Source organism: Cherax quadricarinatus, chromosome 29, assembly GCF_038502225.1.
Source record: "Cherax quadricarinatus isolate ZL_2023a chromosome 29, ASM3850222v1, whole genome shotgun sequence".
NCBI lineage: Eukaryota > Metazoa > Arthropoda > Malacostraca > Decapoda > Parastacidae > Cherax > Cherax quadricarinatus.
In genome coordinates, this window is record NC_091320.1 from 1,815,229 (window position 1) to 1,830,971 (window position 15,743).

Sequence of the window (15,743 nt, forward strand, 5' to 3'; positions counted from 1 at the left end):
GGGACATGCCTGCTGAATGTCACATTCAGGGATTTAAATTGTTCCAAGTAGACAGAGGTATCGGGAAGGGGGTTGGGGTGGCACTGTATGTCCGAGATCGCTTAAACTGTTGCATAAAAACGGGTATTAAGTCTGAAGTAACACACACAGAGCCTGTTTGGATAGAATTTTCAGAGGGACATGAAAAATTGATTTTAGGTGTAATATATATTGATTTTAGGTGTGATATTAGGTGTGACACCACCTACGTCTGCTGCATCTCTCCTGCCTATGGTATTTAAGCGACTTCTCTGCTCATATGCTGTATTCTATTCAAGATTGATGGACTGACCACATCGACTCAAGGTTAAGGGACTGATTACCTCATTCTCCTCTTGTTCTTCAAGTTTATCCTTTGTATGGACTGATGAAGTCACTGTGTGGCGAAACGTTTCCTCAATAAAGATACCCAAGAGTTGCACATGTGTCTAATTTAACAACGTATTTCAGAACACCAATACGCAAGCGGGACTGACGATACAAGGAATGCCTGTGTACAACATCGCAATTCACACAACCATTTAATTAACTACAGAAACTCAAGACTTATCGCCACAGAAGACAACACTCAATACCGAAGAATCCTGGAATCATCGCTTATCTCTATAACCAACAATTTCAACCAGAGTGAACATTAAAATGGTATAAAATACCGACAGGTTGTTAGGTAAGACACATATGCAACAGTTAGGTATCTGTATTTCGAAACGTTTCGCCTACACAGTAGGCTTCTTCAGTCGAGTACAGAAAAGTTGATAGAAGCAAAAGAGACTTGAAGACGATGTAATCAGTCCATCACCCTTGAAGTTTTGAGGTGGTCAGTCCCTCAGTCTGGATAAGAGTATTGTTCCATAGTCCGAAACAATATGGAGTTGAAGTGATAGGATGGAGCCTTATATACCGCCAGGAGGTGAGACGTAGGTCACTAGTAGAGGTAAGAACGTGGACGTTGGGAGGTCAGCTCCCTCTCAAATCCAGCCATTCTCACTAGTAGAGGTTGTCGAAGTTGATTTCAGGTCTGTACCAAGATACCCTTGTGTTGCAGTGTCTGACAGAGTGAACATTAAAATGGTATAAAATACCGACAGGTTGTTAGGTAAGACTCATATGTATACCATAAAATGGTATAAAATACCTGTCGGTATTTTATACCATTTTAACATTTTAATGTTCACTCTGTCAGACACTGCAGCACAAGGGTATCTTGGTACAGACCTGAAATCAACTTCGAGAACCTCTACTAGTGAGAATGGCTGGATTTGAGAGGGACCTGACCTTCCAACGACAACATTCTTACCTCTACTAGTGGCCTACATCTCACCTCCTGGCGCTAAATAAGGCTCCATCCTGTCACTTCAACTCCATATTGTTTCAGACTATGGAACAATACTCTTCTCCAGACTGAGGAACTGACCACCTCAAAACTTCAAGAGTGATGGACTGATTACATCGTCTTCAAGTCTCTTCTGCTTCTATCAACTTTTCTGTACTCGACTGAAGAAGCCTACTGTGTAGGCGAAACGCATATTTCTACCAATTGCATATTTCTACCAACTGACCTTTCAGTGGCTACATTCTCACTACTACTACTCTGCACCTCTCCTTCCGACAGTATTTAAGTCTCCGCACTGTCCCTTGATCTTCAGATAGTTCCTGACTATGGAACTGAACTTCTCCAGGCTGAGGGACTGACAACCTCAAATTCTACGACTTCAAGAGTGATGGACTGATTACATCGTCTTCGCATCTCTACTGTTCCTGCCTACTTTCTGTATTCACTGAAGAAGCCTACTGTGTAGGCGAAACGTTTCGGAATAAAGTTGCCTAACTGTTGAACATTAAAATGGTATAAAATACCGACAGGTTGTTAGGTAAGACACATATGCAACAGTTAGGTATCTTTATTTCGAAACATTTCGCCTACGTAGTAGGCTTCTTCAGTCGAGTACAGCAAAGTTGATAGAAGCAGAAGAGACTTGAAGACGATGTAATCAGTCCATCACCCTTAAAGTTTTGAGGTGGTCAGTCCCTCAGTCTGGAGAAGAGCATTGTTTCATAGTGTCTGTCAGACACTGCAACACAAGGGTATCTTGGTACAGACCTGCAATCAACTTCGACAACCTCTACTAGTGAGAACGACTGGATTTGAGAGGGACCTGACCTCCCAACATCTGCGTTCTTACTTCTACTAGTGACCTACGTCTCACCTCCTGGCGCTAAATAAGGCTCCATCCTGTCACTTCAACTCCATATTGTTTCAGACAACGGAACAATGCTCTTCTCCAGACTGAGGGACTGACCACCTCAAAAATTTAAGGGTGATGGACTGATTACATCGTCTTCAAGTCTCTTCTGCTTCTATCAACTTTTCTGTACTCGACTGAAGAAGCCTACTGTGTAGGCGAAACGTTTCGAAATAAAGATACCTAACTGTTGCATATGTGTCTTGCCTAACAACCTGTCGGTATTTTATACCATATTAATGTTCAATCTGTCAGACACTGCAACACAGGGGTATCTTGGTGCAGACCTGCAATCAACTTCGACAACCCCTACTAGTGAGAACGGCTGGATTTGAGAGGAACCTGACCTCCCAACATCTGCGTTCTTACTTCTACTAGTGACCTACGTCTCACCTCCTGGCGCTATATAAGGCTCCATCCTGTCACTTCAACTCCATATTGTTTCAGACTATGAAACAATGCTCTTCTCCAGACTGAGGGACTGACCACCTCAAAACTTCAAGGGTGATGGACTGATTACATCGTCTTCAAGTCTCTTCTGCTTCTATCAACTTTTCTGTACTCGACTGAAGAAGCCTACTGTGTAGGCGAAACGTTTCGAAATAAAGATACCTAACTGTTGCATATGTGTCTTACCTGCCTAACTGTTGCCTATGTGTCTTACCTACCAACCTGTCGGTATTGTATACCATTTTGATGTTCAACATCTGGTTATCTTTATTGTAGACGTTTCGCCATCCAGTGGCTTTATCAATACAGATTCTTGGACATGGCAAGTTAATTGCTCTACCATATTGTATTACTACTACTACTACAACTTATGTCACTACTACTACTACTACCACTAGTATTGCACCTCACTCTGAGCCTATATATACCCTCTGTGTCCATGTACTGTTTGTAACTGCTTGACACATTTCCTGGAGAGCGAAACGTTGCCACAATAAAATGTCACATTAGTTGCACTTGTGTCCTTTTACTTTACATATTGTCGGTAATTCTACCAACTTTATTACAATACTACTACTAATAACAACAGTTGTCTCTCCATGTATAGAATGGACTGAGTACAATAGAACTATGTTCTGTGCAGCATTTTCTACTCCAGAGTTGCTAAGCTGGAGATACGGCGATTAACGGAGAACAAGAGGATTCGTAGTAATCCTCCTGTTGTGAGTCCCCAGGTTAAGAGGGGAGCTTGGTCAGTGGCCGGGCAACATGGAACCAAGCTGAGGATCAAGAAAACGGTTGGAGAGGCAGAAACAACGAGAAACCACAAGACTACCGTGGAAACTTCCAACTTATTCTCGGTGCTACCTGACGAATGTGAGTGTTCTACCGGGAATGCCACAACGAGCACCAAGGAAGCATTGGCAGACGTGAGTAAGACATGCCTGCTGAATGTCACATTCAGGGTTTTAAATTGTTCCAAGTAGATAGAAGTGTCGGGAAGGGGGTTGGGGTGGCATTGTATGTCCGAGATCGCTTGAACTGTTGCATAAAAACGGGTATTAAGTCTGAAGTAACACATACAGAGTCTGTTTGGATAGAATTTTCAGAGGGGCATGAAAAACTGATTTTAGGAGTGATATACCGTCCCCCAAACTTAGATGGGGACCAAGGGAGACTACTATGGGAGGAAATTGTTAAGGCCACAAGGCACGATAATGTAGTAATTCTAGGAGACTTTAACTTTAGTCATATTGATTGGAATTTCATGACTGGGAATTTAGAATCATACGACTTCTTAGAAGTAGTTCAGGATTGTTTTTTGAAGCAGTTTGTGACAGAACCTACAAGGGGAAATAACCTGCTTGACTTAGTTATGGCAAACAATGAATCCCTTGTTAATAATTTAGAAATTTCAGAGGAACTGGGTGCTAGCGACCACAAATCAATTACATTTAGCATTAAATGGAAGTACGATAGTAGCGATAACTCAGTAACAGTCCCAAATTTTCGCTTAGCAGATTACGATGGGCTTAGAGAACACTTATCATCTGTTGACTGGGGTAACGAAGAGAGCTATCAATATGACAGTTTTCTGAACACTATACATGCTGCTCAAAGAACGTTTATCCCATATAAAGAAATTAGATCAAATAGAAATGACCCAAAATGGATGAATAATAGGCTCAAATATATACTAGGGCATAAGAAAGGAATTTATAGGCGTATCAAAAGAGGTGGGGGTCATCTTATGAATCAGTATATTGACATTAAGAGGGACATTAGAAAGGGGATAAGAAAAGCTAAAAGGGACTATGAAATTAAAGTTGCTAGGGATTCTAAAACTAACCCAAAAAGTTTTTTCCAGGTCTATAGAACAAAAGTTAGAGATAAGATAGGTCTCCTTAAAAATAACTATGGGCACCTTACTGACAAAGAGAACGAAATGTGCTCGATTTTAAATAATTATTTTCTCTCAGTTTTACACAGGAAGACACTAACAATATTCCAGTAATTAATTTTTATAGTGGGCTAGAAGAAGATAAATTATGTAACATCACAGTCACTAGTGAAATGGTTGTGAAGCAGATAGACCGACTGAAGCAAAATAAGTCGCCGGGTCCTGATGAGGTTTTTTCAAGGGTTCTTAAGGAATGCAAAATGGTACTCTGTGAACCATTAACTAATATTTTTAATTTATCTCTTCAAACAGGTGTAGTGTCTGATATGTGGAAGATGGCTAATGTAATTCCTATTTTTAAAACAGGGGACAAGTCGTTACCGTCAAATTACCGCCCAATAAGCCTGACCTCAATTGTAGGCAAATTACTAGAGTCAATTATAGCTGAGATTATAAGAAGCCATCTCGATAAGCATAGCTTGATTAATGATACTCAGCATGGATTCACAAGAGGCCGGTCTTGTCTAACTAATTTATTAACTTTCTTCAGTAAAGCTTTTGAGGCTGTTGACCACGAAAAAGAATTTTATATTATTTACTTAGATTTTAGTAAGGCTTTTGATAGAGTTCTGCAATAGACTGTTAAAGAAAGTGGCAGCTCATGGCATTGGGGGAAAAGTGCTCTCGTGGATCAAGTCATGGCTCACTGACAGGAAGAAGAGAGTGTCCATAAATGGGGTTAAATCCGAGTGGGGATCTGTAACAAGTGGCGTTCCACAGGGATCAGTCTTGGGCCCGTTGTTGTTTATAATATATATCAATGATCTTGATGAGGGAATTACTAGTGATATGAGCAAATTCGCCGATGACACAAAGATAGGTAGGATAATTGATTCAAACGTAGATGTTAGGGAACTTCAGGAGGATTTAAACAAGCTCTATTCTTGGTCAGAAAAGTGGCAGATGCAGTTCATTGTAGATAAATGCAAGATTCTGAAGCTCGGGAGTGTCCATAACCCTAGCACTTATAAGTTAAATGATGTAGAACTTAGCCACACAGATTGCGAAAAGGACTTGGGGGTTATGGTGAACAGCAACCTTAAACCAAGACAGAATGCCTGAGCGTATGTAATAAGGCAAATAGATTATTGGGATTTATATCAAAAAGTGTAAGCAACAGAAGTCCAGAGGTCATACTGCAGCTTTATACATGTAATAAAGTTGGTAGAATTACCGACAATATGTAAAGTAAAAGGACACAAGTGCAACTAATGTGACATTTATTGTGGCAACGTTTCGCTCTCCAGGAGCTTTATCAAGCCATTACAAACAATACATGGACACAGAGGGTATATAAAGGCTCTGAGTGAGGTGCAATACTAGTGAGGTACCATTTCGATGTTCACTAGTGGTAGTAGTAGTAGTAGTAGTAGTAGTAGTAGTAGTAGTAGTAGTAGTAGTAGTAGTAGTAGTAGTAGTAGTAGTAGTAGTAGTAGTAGTAGTAATAACAAAAATAATACAATATGGTAGAGCAATTAATTCGTACATGAGTAAAGGGATATAAAAGCTATTACTTGGGTAACATAAAAATAGGTTGGACAAATATAGACTGGAAAGAGGCAGGTTTTTTTCAGTGTTCACTCTCTGTAATGTGCTTTGTGTAGTTTAACAGGAGAGATTATGTGATGGCAGGGTTTACTGTTTTCAGGAGGATTCTTGCTAAGACTTCGGAGATGGTGAAGCTGCCGTTGTTTTGTTTAATTGTATTCGAAACAGCGATCAGTGCTGATTCAAGGCACTTGCGTCTGCGGAAATTAGTTTCTTTGATCACTAATTGGGCGTCTCTGAATTTCATGTACGAATTATTTGCTCATCCATATTGTATTATTTTTGTTACTACTACTACTACTACTACTACTACTACTACTACTACTACTACTACTACTACTACTACTACTAATACTACTACTACTACTACCACTAGTGAACATCGAAATGCTACCTCACTAGTATTGCACCTCACTCAGAGACAATATGTAAAGTAAAAGGACACAAGTGCAACTAATGTGACATTTATTGTGGCAACGTTTCGCTCTCCAGGAGCTTTATCAAGCCATTACAAACAATACATGGACACAGAGGGTATATAAATACCCCCAATAAGTGCCGTCCTAGCCAACTTATACATGGAACACCTAGAGTCCGAACACTTCGCCAACATCATCCCTTCAAGCGTCACTTGGTTACGTTACTGGACGATGTCCTCGTAATAACTCCAAAACGTTTTGATGTACGGGATCTTCAGGCAAGGCTCAACGCAGTCGAACCAGCGATTCAGTTTACACTAGAAGAAGAGTCCAATGACAAGCTACCTGTCCTCGACGTCCTCATTCACAAAGTAGACAACAACCTACCAATAAAAATGATCTCACACACTTCTATTCCAGTCAAGATACCAAGACCAAAAGAGGCATCATCATCGGGTTTTTCCTAAGAGCATACCGAATTTGTAGTCCTGAGTTTCTTGACGAGGAATGTACTTACATTCACCAAACATTCACTGAGTTACAATTTCCTTCTTTTTTCATCAAAGACTGCAAGAAAAGAGCTCTTCAGGTCATCAATTCTCCACGCATCAACACCGCTCCCAACAAAGTTATAATTCTTCCCAACAGCCAGGTTGCACTAAACGTCTCAAAAGTACTTTCACAAGCTAACACCAGAGTCGCCATCGCTTCTACCACTTCAGTAAAAGATCTAACCAGGACAAAACCCAAGCACCACGAACCAGTCAATGCAGGAGTTTACACTATACCCTGTGGAGGCTGTGACAAGATCTACGTAGGTGAAACAGCAAGAAACCTCGACACCCGCCTCAATGAACACATTTACGAACATCAAAATGGTATACAATACCGACAGGTTGTTAGGTAAGACACATATGCAACAGTTAGACAACTTTATTCCGAAACGTTTCGCCTACACAGTAGGCTTCTTCAGTCGAATACAGAAAGTAGGCAGGAACAGTAGAGATGTGAAGACGATGTAATCAGTCCATCACCCTTAAAGTCGTAGAATTTGAGGTTGTCAGTCCCTCGGCCTGGAGAAGTTCAGTTCCATAGTCAGGAACTATCTGTTCCTGCCTACTTTCTGTATTCGACTGAAGAAGCCTACTGTGTAGGCGAAACGTTTCGGAATAAAGTTGTCTAACTGTTGCATATGTGTCTTACCTAACAACACATTTACGCATGTAGGAACGACAACTTAAACAACGCCTGTGTACAACACCGAAATTCCACCAATCATCTCATGAAATTCAGAGACGCCCAATTAGTGATCAAAGAAACTAATTTCCGCAGACGCAAGTGCCTTGAATCAGCACTGATCGCTGTTTCGAATACAATTAAACAAAACAACGGCAGCTTCACCATCTCCGAAGTCTTAGCAAGAATCCTCCTGAAAACAGTAAACCCTGCCATCACATAGTCTCTCCTGTTATACTACACAAAGCACATTACAGAGAGTGAACACTGAAAAAAACCTGCCTCTTTCCAGTCTATATTTGTCCAACCTATTTTTATGTTACCCAAGTAATAGCTTTTATATCCTTTTACTCATGTACGAATTAATTGCTCTACCATATTGTATTATTTTTGTTACTACTACTACTACTACTACTACCACTACTACTACTACTACTACTACTACTACTACTACTACTACTACTACTACTACTACTACTACCACTAGTGAACATCGAAATGGTACCTCACTAGTATTGCACCTCACTCAGAGCCTTTATATACCCTCTGTGTCCATGTATTGTTTGTAATGGCTTGATAAAGCTCCTGGAGAGCGAAACGTTGCCACAATAAATGTCACATTAGTTGCACTTGTGTCCTTTTACTTTACTTACAGCTTTATACAGCATTAGTAAGGCCTCACCTAGATTATGCAGCTCAATTCTGGTCTCCATACTACAGAATGGACATAAATTCCTTAGAAAACATTCAGCGTAGGATGACTAAATTAATACATAGCATTAGAAATCTTCCTTATGAAGAAAGATTGAAGACTCTTAAGTTACATTCACTTGTTAGACGAAGAATGAGGGGAGACCTGATCGAAGTGTATAAGTGGAAGATAGGTATTAATAAAGGGGATATTAACAAGGTCTTGAGGATATCTCTCCAAGAGAGAACCCGCAGTAATGGATTTAAATTAGATAAGTTTAGATTTAGAAAGGACATAGGAAAGTATTGGTTTGGAAATAGGGTAGTTGATGAGTGGAACAGTCTACCTAGTTGGGTTATCAAGGCTAGGACTTTGGGTAGTTTCAAATTTAGGTTGGATAAGTACATGAGTGGGAGGGGTTGGATTTGAGTGGGACTTACACATCAGAGCTTATTTCTTGGGTAGCACTGAAAATTGGGTTGGGCAAATGTTTTGTTAGTGGGATGAATTGTAAAGGACCTGCCTAGTATGGGCCAACAGGCCTGCTGCAGTGTTCCTCCTTTCTTATGTTCTTATGTATTTCATCTCTTAGTTGAATTAACCATAGCCCTCTAGGATTACCCCAGTGCCTGTGTGGTTAACTAGAGGCTGTGGCATTCTGATGTTTCAGAGACTTGGTGGTCTGGATCACTTCAGACCACCAAATTCTCTCGTGCTGGTTAACATTATACTGTGATCTGTTTCTCTGTATAAGTGTACATATTATCATTGGTGTAGTCGAGTGTTCTCATTTTTACACTACAAAATTAGGTTTTTAACTTAATCATGAACTCTGTACCTAGTGCATATAAACATATGCATTCTGGTTTTAGGAATACATGTTAATCCAAAACTATTCAAGTGAGCATACATCATATCTCAGTTTCTGATTGCACACTGATTGCACTAAAAGTTGATTCATAGCACAGTGCAATGCTACAAGGCCTTTTGAAAAGAATTTAGGTTAGTGATTCTCTCTCTGTCTTTCTCTCCCTCTATATAGAATGTGAGTTTCGTGGTACTTACTGTCCATTCTTAAAAACGATGAAGAACGTATGTTGACCCTTGTTAACTTGTCTCTTTATCTGAAATTATTCATAGTTTGAGAGCAGCATTAGCAGCAGCAGCAGCAGCAGCAGCAGCAGCAGCAGCAGCAGCAGCAGCAGCAGTAGCAGCAACAGTAATGTTATCTGTTTTGAGTCTCGACAGCAAGTGGATATTGTGTGACAGTGAGTTATCAGTCTGCATATGTTTCCATCGCATGCTTGAAAGTATAGTCTACCTCACTCAAAAGCGATACAGCTGCGTCTGAACCTCTCGTGAACAAGAATAGGTGTTTATGGTTTATTGACTTCCACTGTCAGTCACTTCTTTCCGGTTCTTGAAGCTAGTCCACGTACACAAATAACTTGCACATAGGAAAATGAAACTTATGACAACGTTTTGATCCGACTTGGATCATTAACTAGTGACAGAAGCGCGAAGTGAAGGGACCCAGTACATATACGAGAGGAGTGGGAAGGGAGGGGGTTGTGCCGGGTGAACGAGAGGAGGAAGAATTGTAATGTTAGAAGTAGTGGTAGAGGAAGTAGTAGTGGCAACAGTAGTATTAATAGTTGAAGTAGTTGTAGTATGTAATAGTAGCATGTAGTAGTAGTAGTGGCAGTAGTAGTAGTAGTAGTAGTAGTAGTAGTAGTAGTAGCAGTTGCACAGGTCTGTGCTTCGCTTAGACCTATGAAACCCAGTTGTCCTCAGAGATTTGTTAAGTTATACCATGAATTAAGGAAAAATCCTGGACTTCACCTTACGAAAGCAGACAAAGCAAATGTGATAGTAATTATGACCGCGGGTTCAATCCCGGCCGGGGTATGGTTTGTTTGCAATCGTGTCATTACGATTTCGTGAGTCAGTTAGATTATAGTAGAAAAATGAACATGTTATTAGAAGAAAGGGACACTGACACACCCCTTAATCCCATGATTTTATGTCAGAAAATATTGAAATCCCTATTGGATAAAAGTTCTCGCAAAACTCCTTTGTTACACTTGCTAAAAATGTCCACTATATAATGTTTTCTTTTTTTATTTGACGTCTAAGTTATAATATCAGAACATAAGGAAGGAGGAACACTCCAGTTTGCCCAATGGCCCATACTAGGCCAAACCCACATTCCTCGCCTAGCTGCCGGGGTGACTGGACGCTCCTCACAATCCTCTGTCGACAGCCAAGCTAATAACCTAGTGCTCATCATGGTCTTTGCCGTATGTCGCAGAGTAAATACTGTTGGAATTGAATTAGTGCGTGGATCCACCACACACTGATTATCAGGGACACCTACAGCACTGATGACAAGGAGCTGTACGGCATGGCTTTAAATGGCTCGTTCAGGATATTCATAAAATTGCTCCACGTGCAGGTGTATGAGGGTCTTGTTGATCGTTACCAATATCTTAGTAGGGAAGTGACCCCAGAAGTGAGCGTCAGACTTGTGGACATTTCCCGTCAGTATACCTGGGTGAGGGTATGGAACGTACCTTTTCAGGCGAATGAGGTCGGCATTCATCAAGCTTTTGAAAGGTATGGAGTTGTACATGTTGCCCAACAAGGTAAATGGATGATGGGTGCATGTGCTGGTTACCCCGAGGGAAGTTTCTCAATTAAAATGACCCTCCGTCACCCCATACCCTCATATGTTGTCTTGGAGGACTTCAGTACTCAAGTGATGGTGACGTATGCTGGACAGAGGAGAACCTGTAGGATATGTGGAGATTATGATCATGTTGCAGCTGAGTGCAGCAGGCAGGGCTGGGCCGAGCGATCGGCTGCAGCAGTGCCTACTGGCAAGAGACAGGACGTTCCTGAGTCTGCCCAGGCAGAGGAAGGAGGGCGTGGTCAACTTTGGAGCGAAATGGTTGAGGCATCGGTGGTGAAGCCCATCCTGGATGTACTGATACCGGAGCAGCCAGCACGGCTGGTGGAGCAGCAGGTGTCTGGGGGTGCAGAGGTTTTCACTGTGACAGTTAAGACGATGATGCAGTCATTGTTTGAGTCACCTGTGATCTCAGTGGCAGGACCATTGGGTGACCAGGAGCCTGTGTCAGAGGTGGATGCTAGGCATGCGGCGGCTGTGAGCGTTGCTGAGCACGGTGTGGATGGGCTGATGCTGGGTAAGGAAGACACGCAGCTGTTAGTGGTGGAGGTGCATCGCGAGGAGGAACCATCGCAAGGAGGAACCCAGTTCATCGATGGAGGAGAGTGTTGTCACCAGGAAATGGGCAGCAGCGACATCCAACTCTGACGATGTCTTAACACTGGCCCAACGCCTGGGGAAGGTGTGGGCGGTGGAGGCTAGCAGTGTAGGAGGGAGGAGGCACCAGCGACAGGTGGTGCAGGATGGCCAGGGTGTCCTGCGTGGTGAGCGTGGTAAGGGCAGCGAGAAGGGCCCTGGTGCACATGTAAAGGGGGATGTGGGCCATAGGGGACACAAGCATTAACTGGCCTCTGGTGTATGACGCTGAACATTAATGGCTTGTGTGAGAGAATGAAGCATGATTGGTTTAGCATGTTCTTACATAGATATTGTGTGGATGTAGCATATATTCAGAAGTATAACTGGAAAGCTGGCAAGGATTTTGAGGTGGAAGGCTATCAAAGTTTTGTGACGCATCCGGAGCACTTAAAAGGAGGGTTAGCCATCTTGATCAGTGTGGCAAGCCCGTTTGTATTGTTAAGGAGTGAGGGGGGGGAGTAGATGGCAGGATCTTAAGAGTGGATGGTTGGTGGGGGGGTGGGAAAGTGGTTTTTGTGTGCCTGTACGCACCGGCAGAGAACGTAGTGTGCATTAAGAATGCTTTTGTGAGGGAAGAGCTGGTGTATTTCTTATGATCGTTACCTTCTCTTGCAATAGTGGGAGGGGATTGGAATTGCGTTATTAGAAGAGCGGATGTGGCACCGAGGGGGGGTGGGTTTTTTTGTCACTTGTTTTGGGGGAGCTTCTCTGTGATGTGCAACTGCGAGATGTGTTTGCTGGGGGGTCATGGGAGGTGGATCATACATATGTGAGGGAGGGTTATTGGGCAAGGTTAGACAGACTATATGTTATGCAGCATGTTGGTATAGAGTCTATCTGTACAGTAGAGGCACCTTATTTTGATCATAGGGCAGTTGTAGCAGACGTGGGGTGGGAAGTGTTAGCTAGAAGGCAGGCAAGTTACTGGAAATTAAATATGAAGGTTCTCGGGGATGAGGAGACAGTGGCGGGTTTTGCTGCGCTATGGGAGGAGCTTGGGGAGGAGGGGAGGGTAGTTGATGATGTGGTGGGATAGTGGGATAGCATTGCAAAGACTAGGATAAGAAATTTTTACGTACGTGAAGGGAAGAGGATAAACCCAAAGGGGTCACATCAGCATACCCTAAAGGATTATCGTGAATTGTCGTTTATGTGAACTTACTATAAGCTCTTTGCAAAGGTGCTTGGTAATCATCTAAAGTGTGTGGTTGACAGGCTGGTCTCCCCGAGCCAGTTTGGTTTGCCTGGCCGATCGATGGTGATGGGTCACGGTATCCTCTGGGATTTTGTAACTGCTTTTGGTGGGGGGAGGGGGGGTTGTTAGCATTTGACTGGAGGGGGGCACATGACACTGTGGAAAGGGAGGCTTTAGGTCGCATTTTACTGTCTCAGGGCTTCGGGGAGGAAATAGTGGGATGGGTGAAAACATTGTATAACCAAGCATGTGTACATATGCAAGTTATCAGGTGTTTGGGGAAAGCAGTGGCACTAGGGAGAGGCCTTCGACAGGGCTGCCCACTCTCGCAATTGTTGTTTGCATGTATGCAAGACCCTTTCAATAGGTTGGTGGAGACAAGAATATGAGGGGACAGGGGCGGGGAAGGGTGGCCATGGCCAAGTCTGGTGGGGTATGTGGATGACGTGATGCTTTTGGCAGATGAGGGAACGCGGTTGGGTGTGCTGGAGGTGGTGGTGAGGGTTTACGGAGGTGCCTCGGGAATGGTAGTGAATGTAGAGAAATCGTCATTATTATTACAATCAAGGGGGAAGCGCTAAACCCGGAGGATTATACAGCGCCTGGGGGGGGGGATGTGGAAGGCATTCAGGCTTAATTTGGGGAACTGGAGCACAGATCCAATTCCCTAAATCAAGAGCCCCTCACCAACATCAAGGAACCTTCCTTGAGGGGAGAGAAATCGTCAATTTTAGGGTTGGGGATGTGGGAACGGAGGGTGGACTAGGGTTGTTGGGCTGTGACAACCTGTGTGGAGGTTTTGAAGATATGTGGTATTATATACAGGGCAAATTTAGTTAGGGCAAGGGAGGATAATTCTGCTTGATTGGAGGACTTGTGGTAAAGAGATTGGGAACACTAAGACCGAATCATCTCACTAACCTGCAGAAGGTGATTGTTATCAACGTGATCTTGTACAGTATGATTTGGTTCATAGCATAAGTGTTCCCATTAACGCTGCTGGTAATTCAAAGCACCCAAAGGAGGGTGGGAGGTGGTCATGTTGCCAGTGCAAAAGGGGGGGATGGGCCTTTTGGATTTATGGTGGAGGGTTAAGTGTGTTTACATCAAGCATGAGGTATTGCGGGATGGGGTTTTTCGGGATGGACGGTTGGGGAAAGTTCATGAGATGTTGCGAGGATTGTATAGGGGGGTGGACCTGTGTGAGTGAGAGGCGGTCTTGCGGGTGTTGGCATTGGCCTGGGAACCTGGGAAGGTAAAGGTGGGGGCATTGTACAGGGTGATAGGGAGACAGGTGGTGCACCCAGGGAAGGGGTTATACCCGATTTATGATTGGGCAAACATCTGGAGAAGATTTAACAGGTTGAGGTTACAGCCCAAGGTACGGGAGGTAATGTTCCGGGTTTTGCACAGTATCTTGCCATCTGGTGAGGTACTGAGGGATCGGAGGTTGGGTGGGGAGGGGCATTGTGGGTTGTGTGGGGGAGAGGAAATGGCTTACCACATCATGTATTTTTGTGAGGGGTTGGAGAATATCAGAAAATGGGTGGGCAGGGTGGTGCAGAGGGTGGGAGGGAGGGATGTGTCAGTATTGCAGGCGCTGAGTTTAGATGGGGGGGTGGAAGAGGGTGTGGCATGGGTGCTAGCATATGTGATGGTGGATTATGTATACATATCCTGGTGCATGAGGGGATCGGATGCATGGGAAGTGAGGAAGCCTGTGCTGGCGGCGACCGTATTCCATACAATGTGTAGGAATAGGGATCTATATGGGACTAGGTGGGGGGAATGTTTTTCTGAGGGTTACCGTACCCCCACGGTAAGTGAAATGCTTAGTATGTAGGGGTGGGGATTAGATCAAGGGATAGATGCTGGGTTTGCTGTCCAGTGAGCGAGGGTGAATCTGTTGGCACTCTTTTGTTGTCAGTCAGCGCTCCAGAGTGGAGTGTGTCACTGTCACGTTTGATTCATGTTCTGGTACGAGTGGTTGTCCTGGTTCTGTTCATGGCATGAGTGGAGGTATCTGAATAATATGCATGGTGGCTACAAGCGCCTGCCTGTGTTAACGTATGCCGGAATGCTGGACGGTGGCAACTGCTGCCGGAGGGAAGGTTAGGGATTTTTTTTTTTTTTTTGCCTCCAGGAAGAAGGCTTTGGGATCTGCAATCCCATCATGTGTGATCCTGATATGTCATGGTCGGTTGTGGCCACTTAGTGTGTAGGCATCATGTAAGCCAAGTCACTGGCTTAGTATGTAAAGTATTTTATTTGTTCTGGTTTATGATCTGCAAGTATGTCTTGCACTGTAGGCAAGCAACCAGTGGGGTTTTGGGGATGGGGCTCGAGCCATCGGGCGGGGTCATAGGTGAGGGACCTTGTAATATATTTTTGTGCATATAATCATTGATGTCACGTGGTATGACTGTCCATACAGATAGTGGGGGATGGATCTAGCATTGTGGCGGCAGGTGACAGCCTTTTGTTCTTAAGTAGAACGTTGTTTGTACCAGATTTTTTATTGACTGGTACACACCAAGAGTATCTTTTAGGGTAGGTGGGGGGGGGGGTAATGTTTTGTTCTCGTCGCCCTGGTGTTCTGTCATCAGTGGCGGAGTAGGTAGTGGATAGGTTGCA

At 43.4% G+C, this 15,743-nt stretch overlaps 1 protein-coding gene across 1 annotated transcript in view; it reads right to left on the reverse strand.

Annotated features, from left to right (window-relative positions):
* LOC128690499 (uncharacterized) overlaps positions 1 to 9,861 on the reverse strand; it is a 65,310-nt gene extending 55,449 nt beyond the window's left edge. The window contains exon 1 of the mRNA XM_070089783.1: positions 9,652 to 9,861. Coding sequence (XP_069945884.1) covers positions 9,652 to 9,658 — 7 coding nt within the window. The 5' untranslated portion in view covers positions 9,659 to 9,861. The remainder of the gene's footprint in view (positions 1 to 9,651) is intronic.
* Positions 9,862 to 15,743: the final 5,882 nt, after the last annotated feature.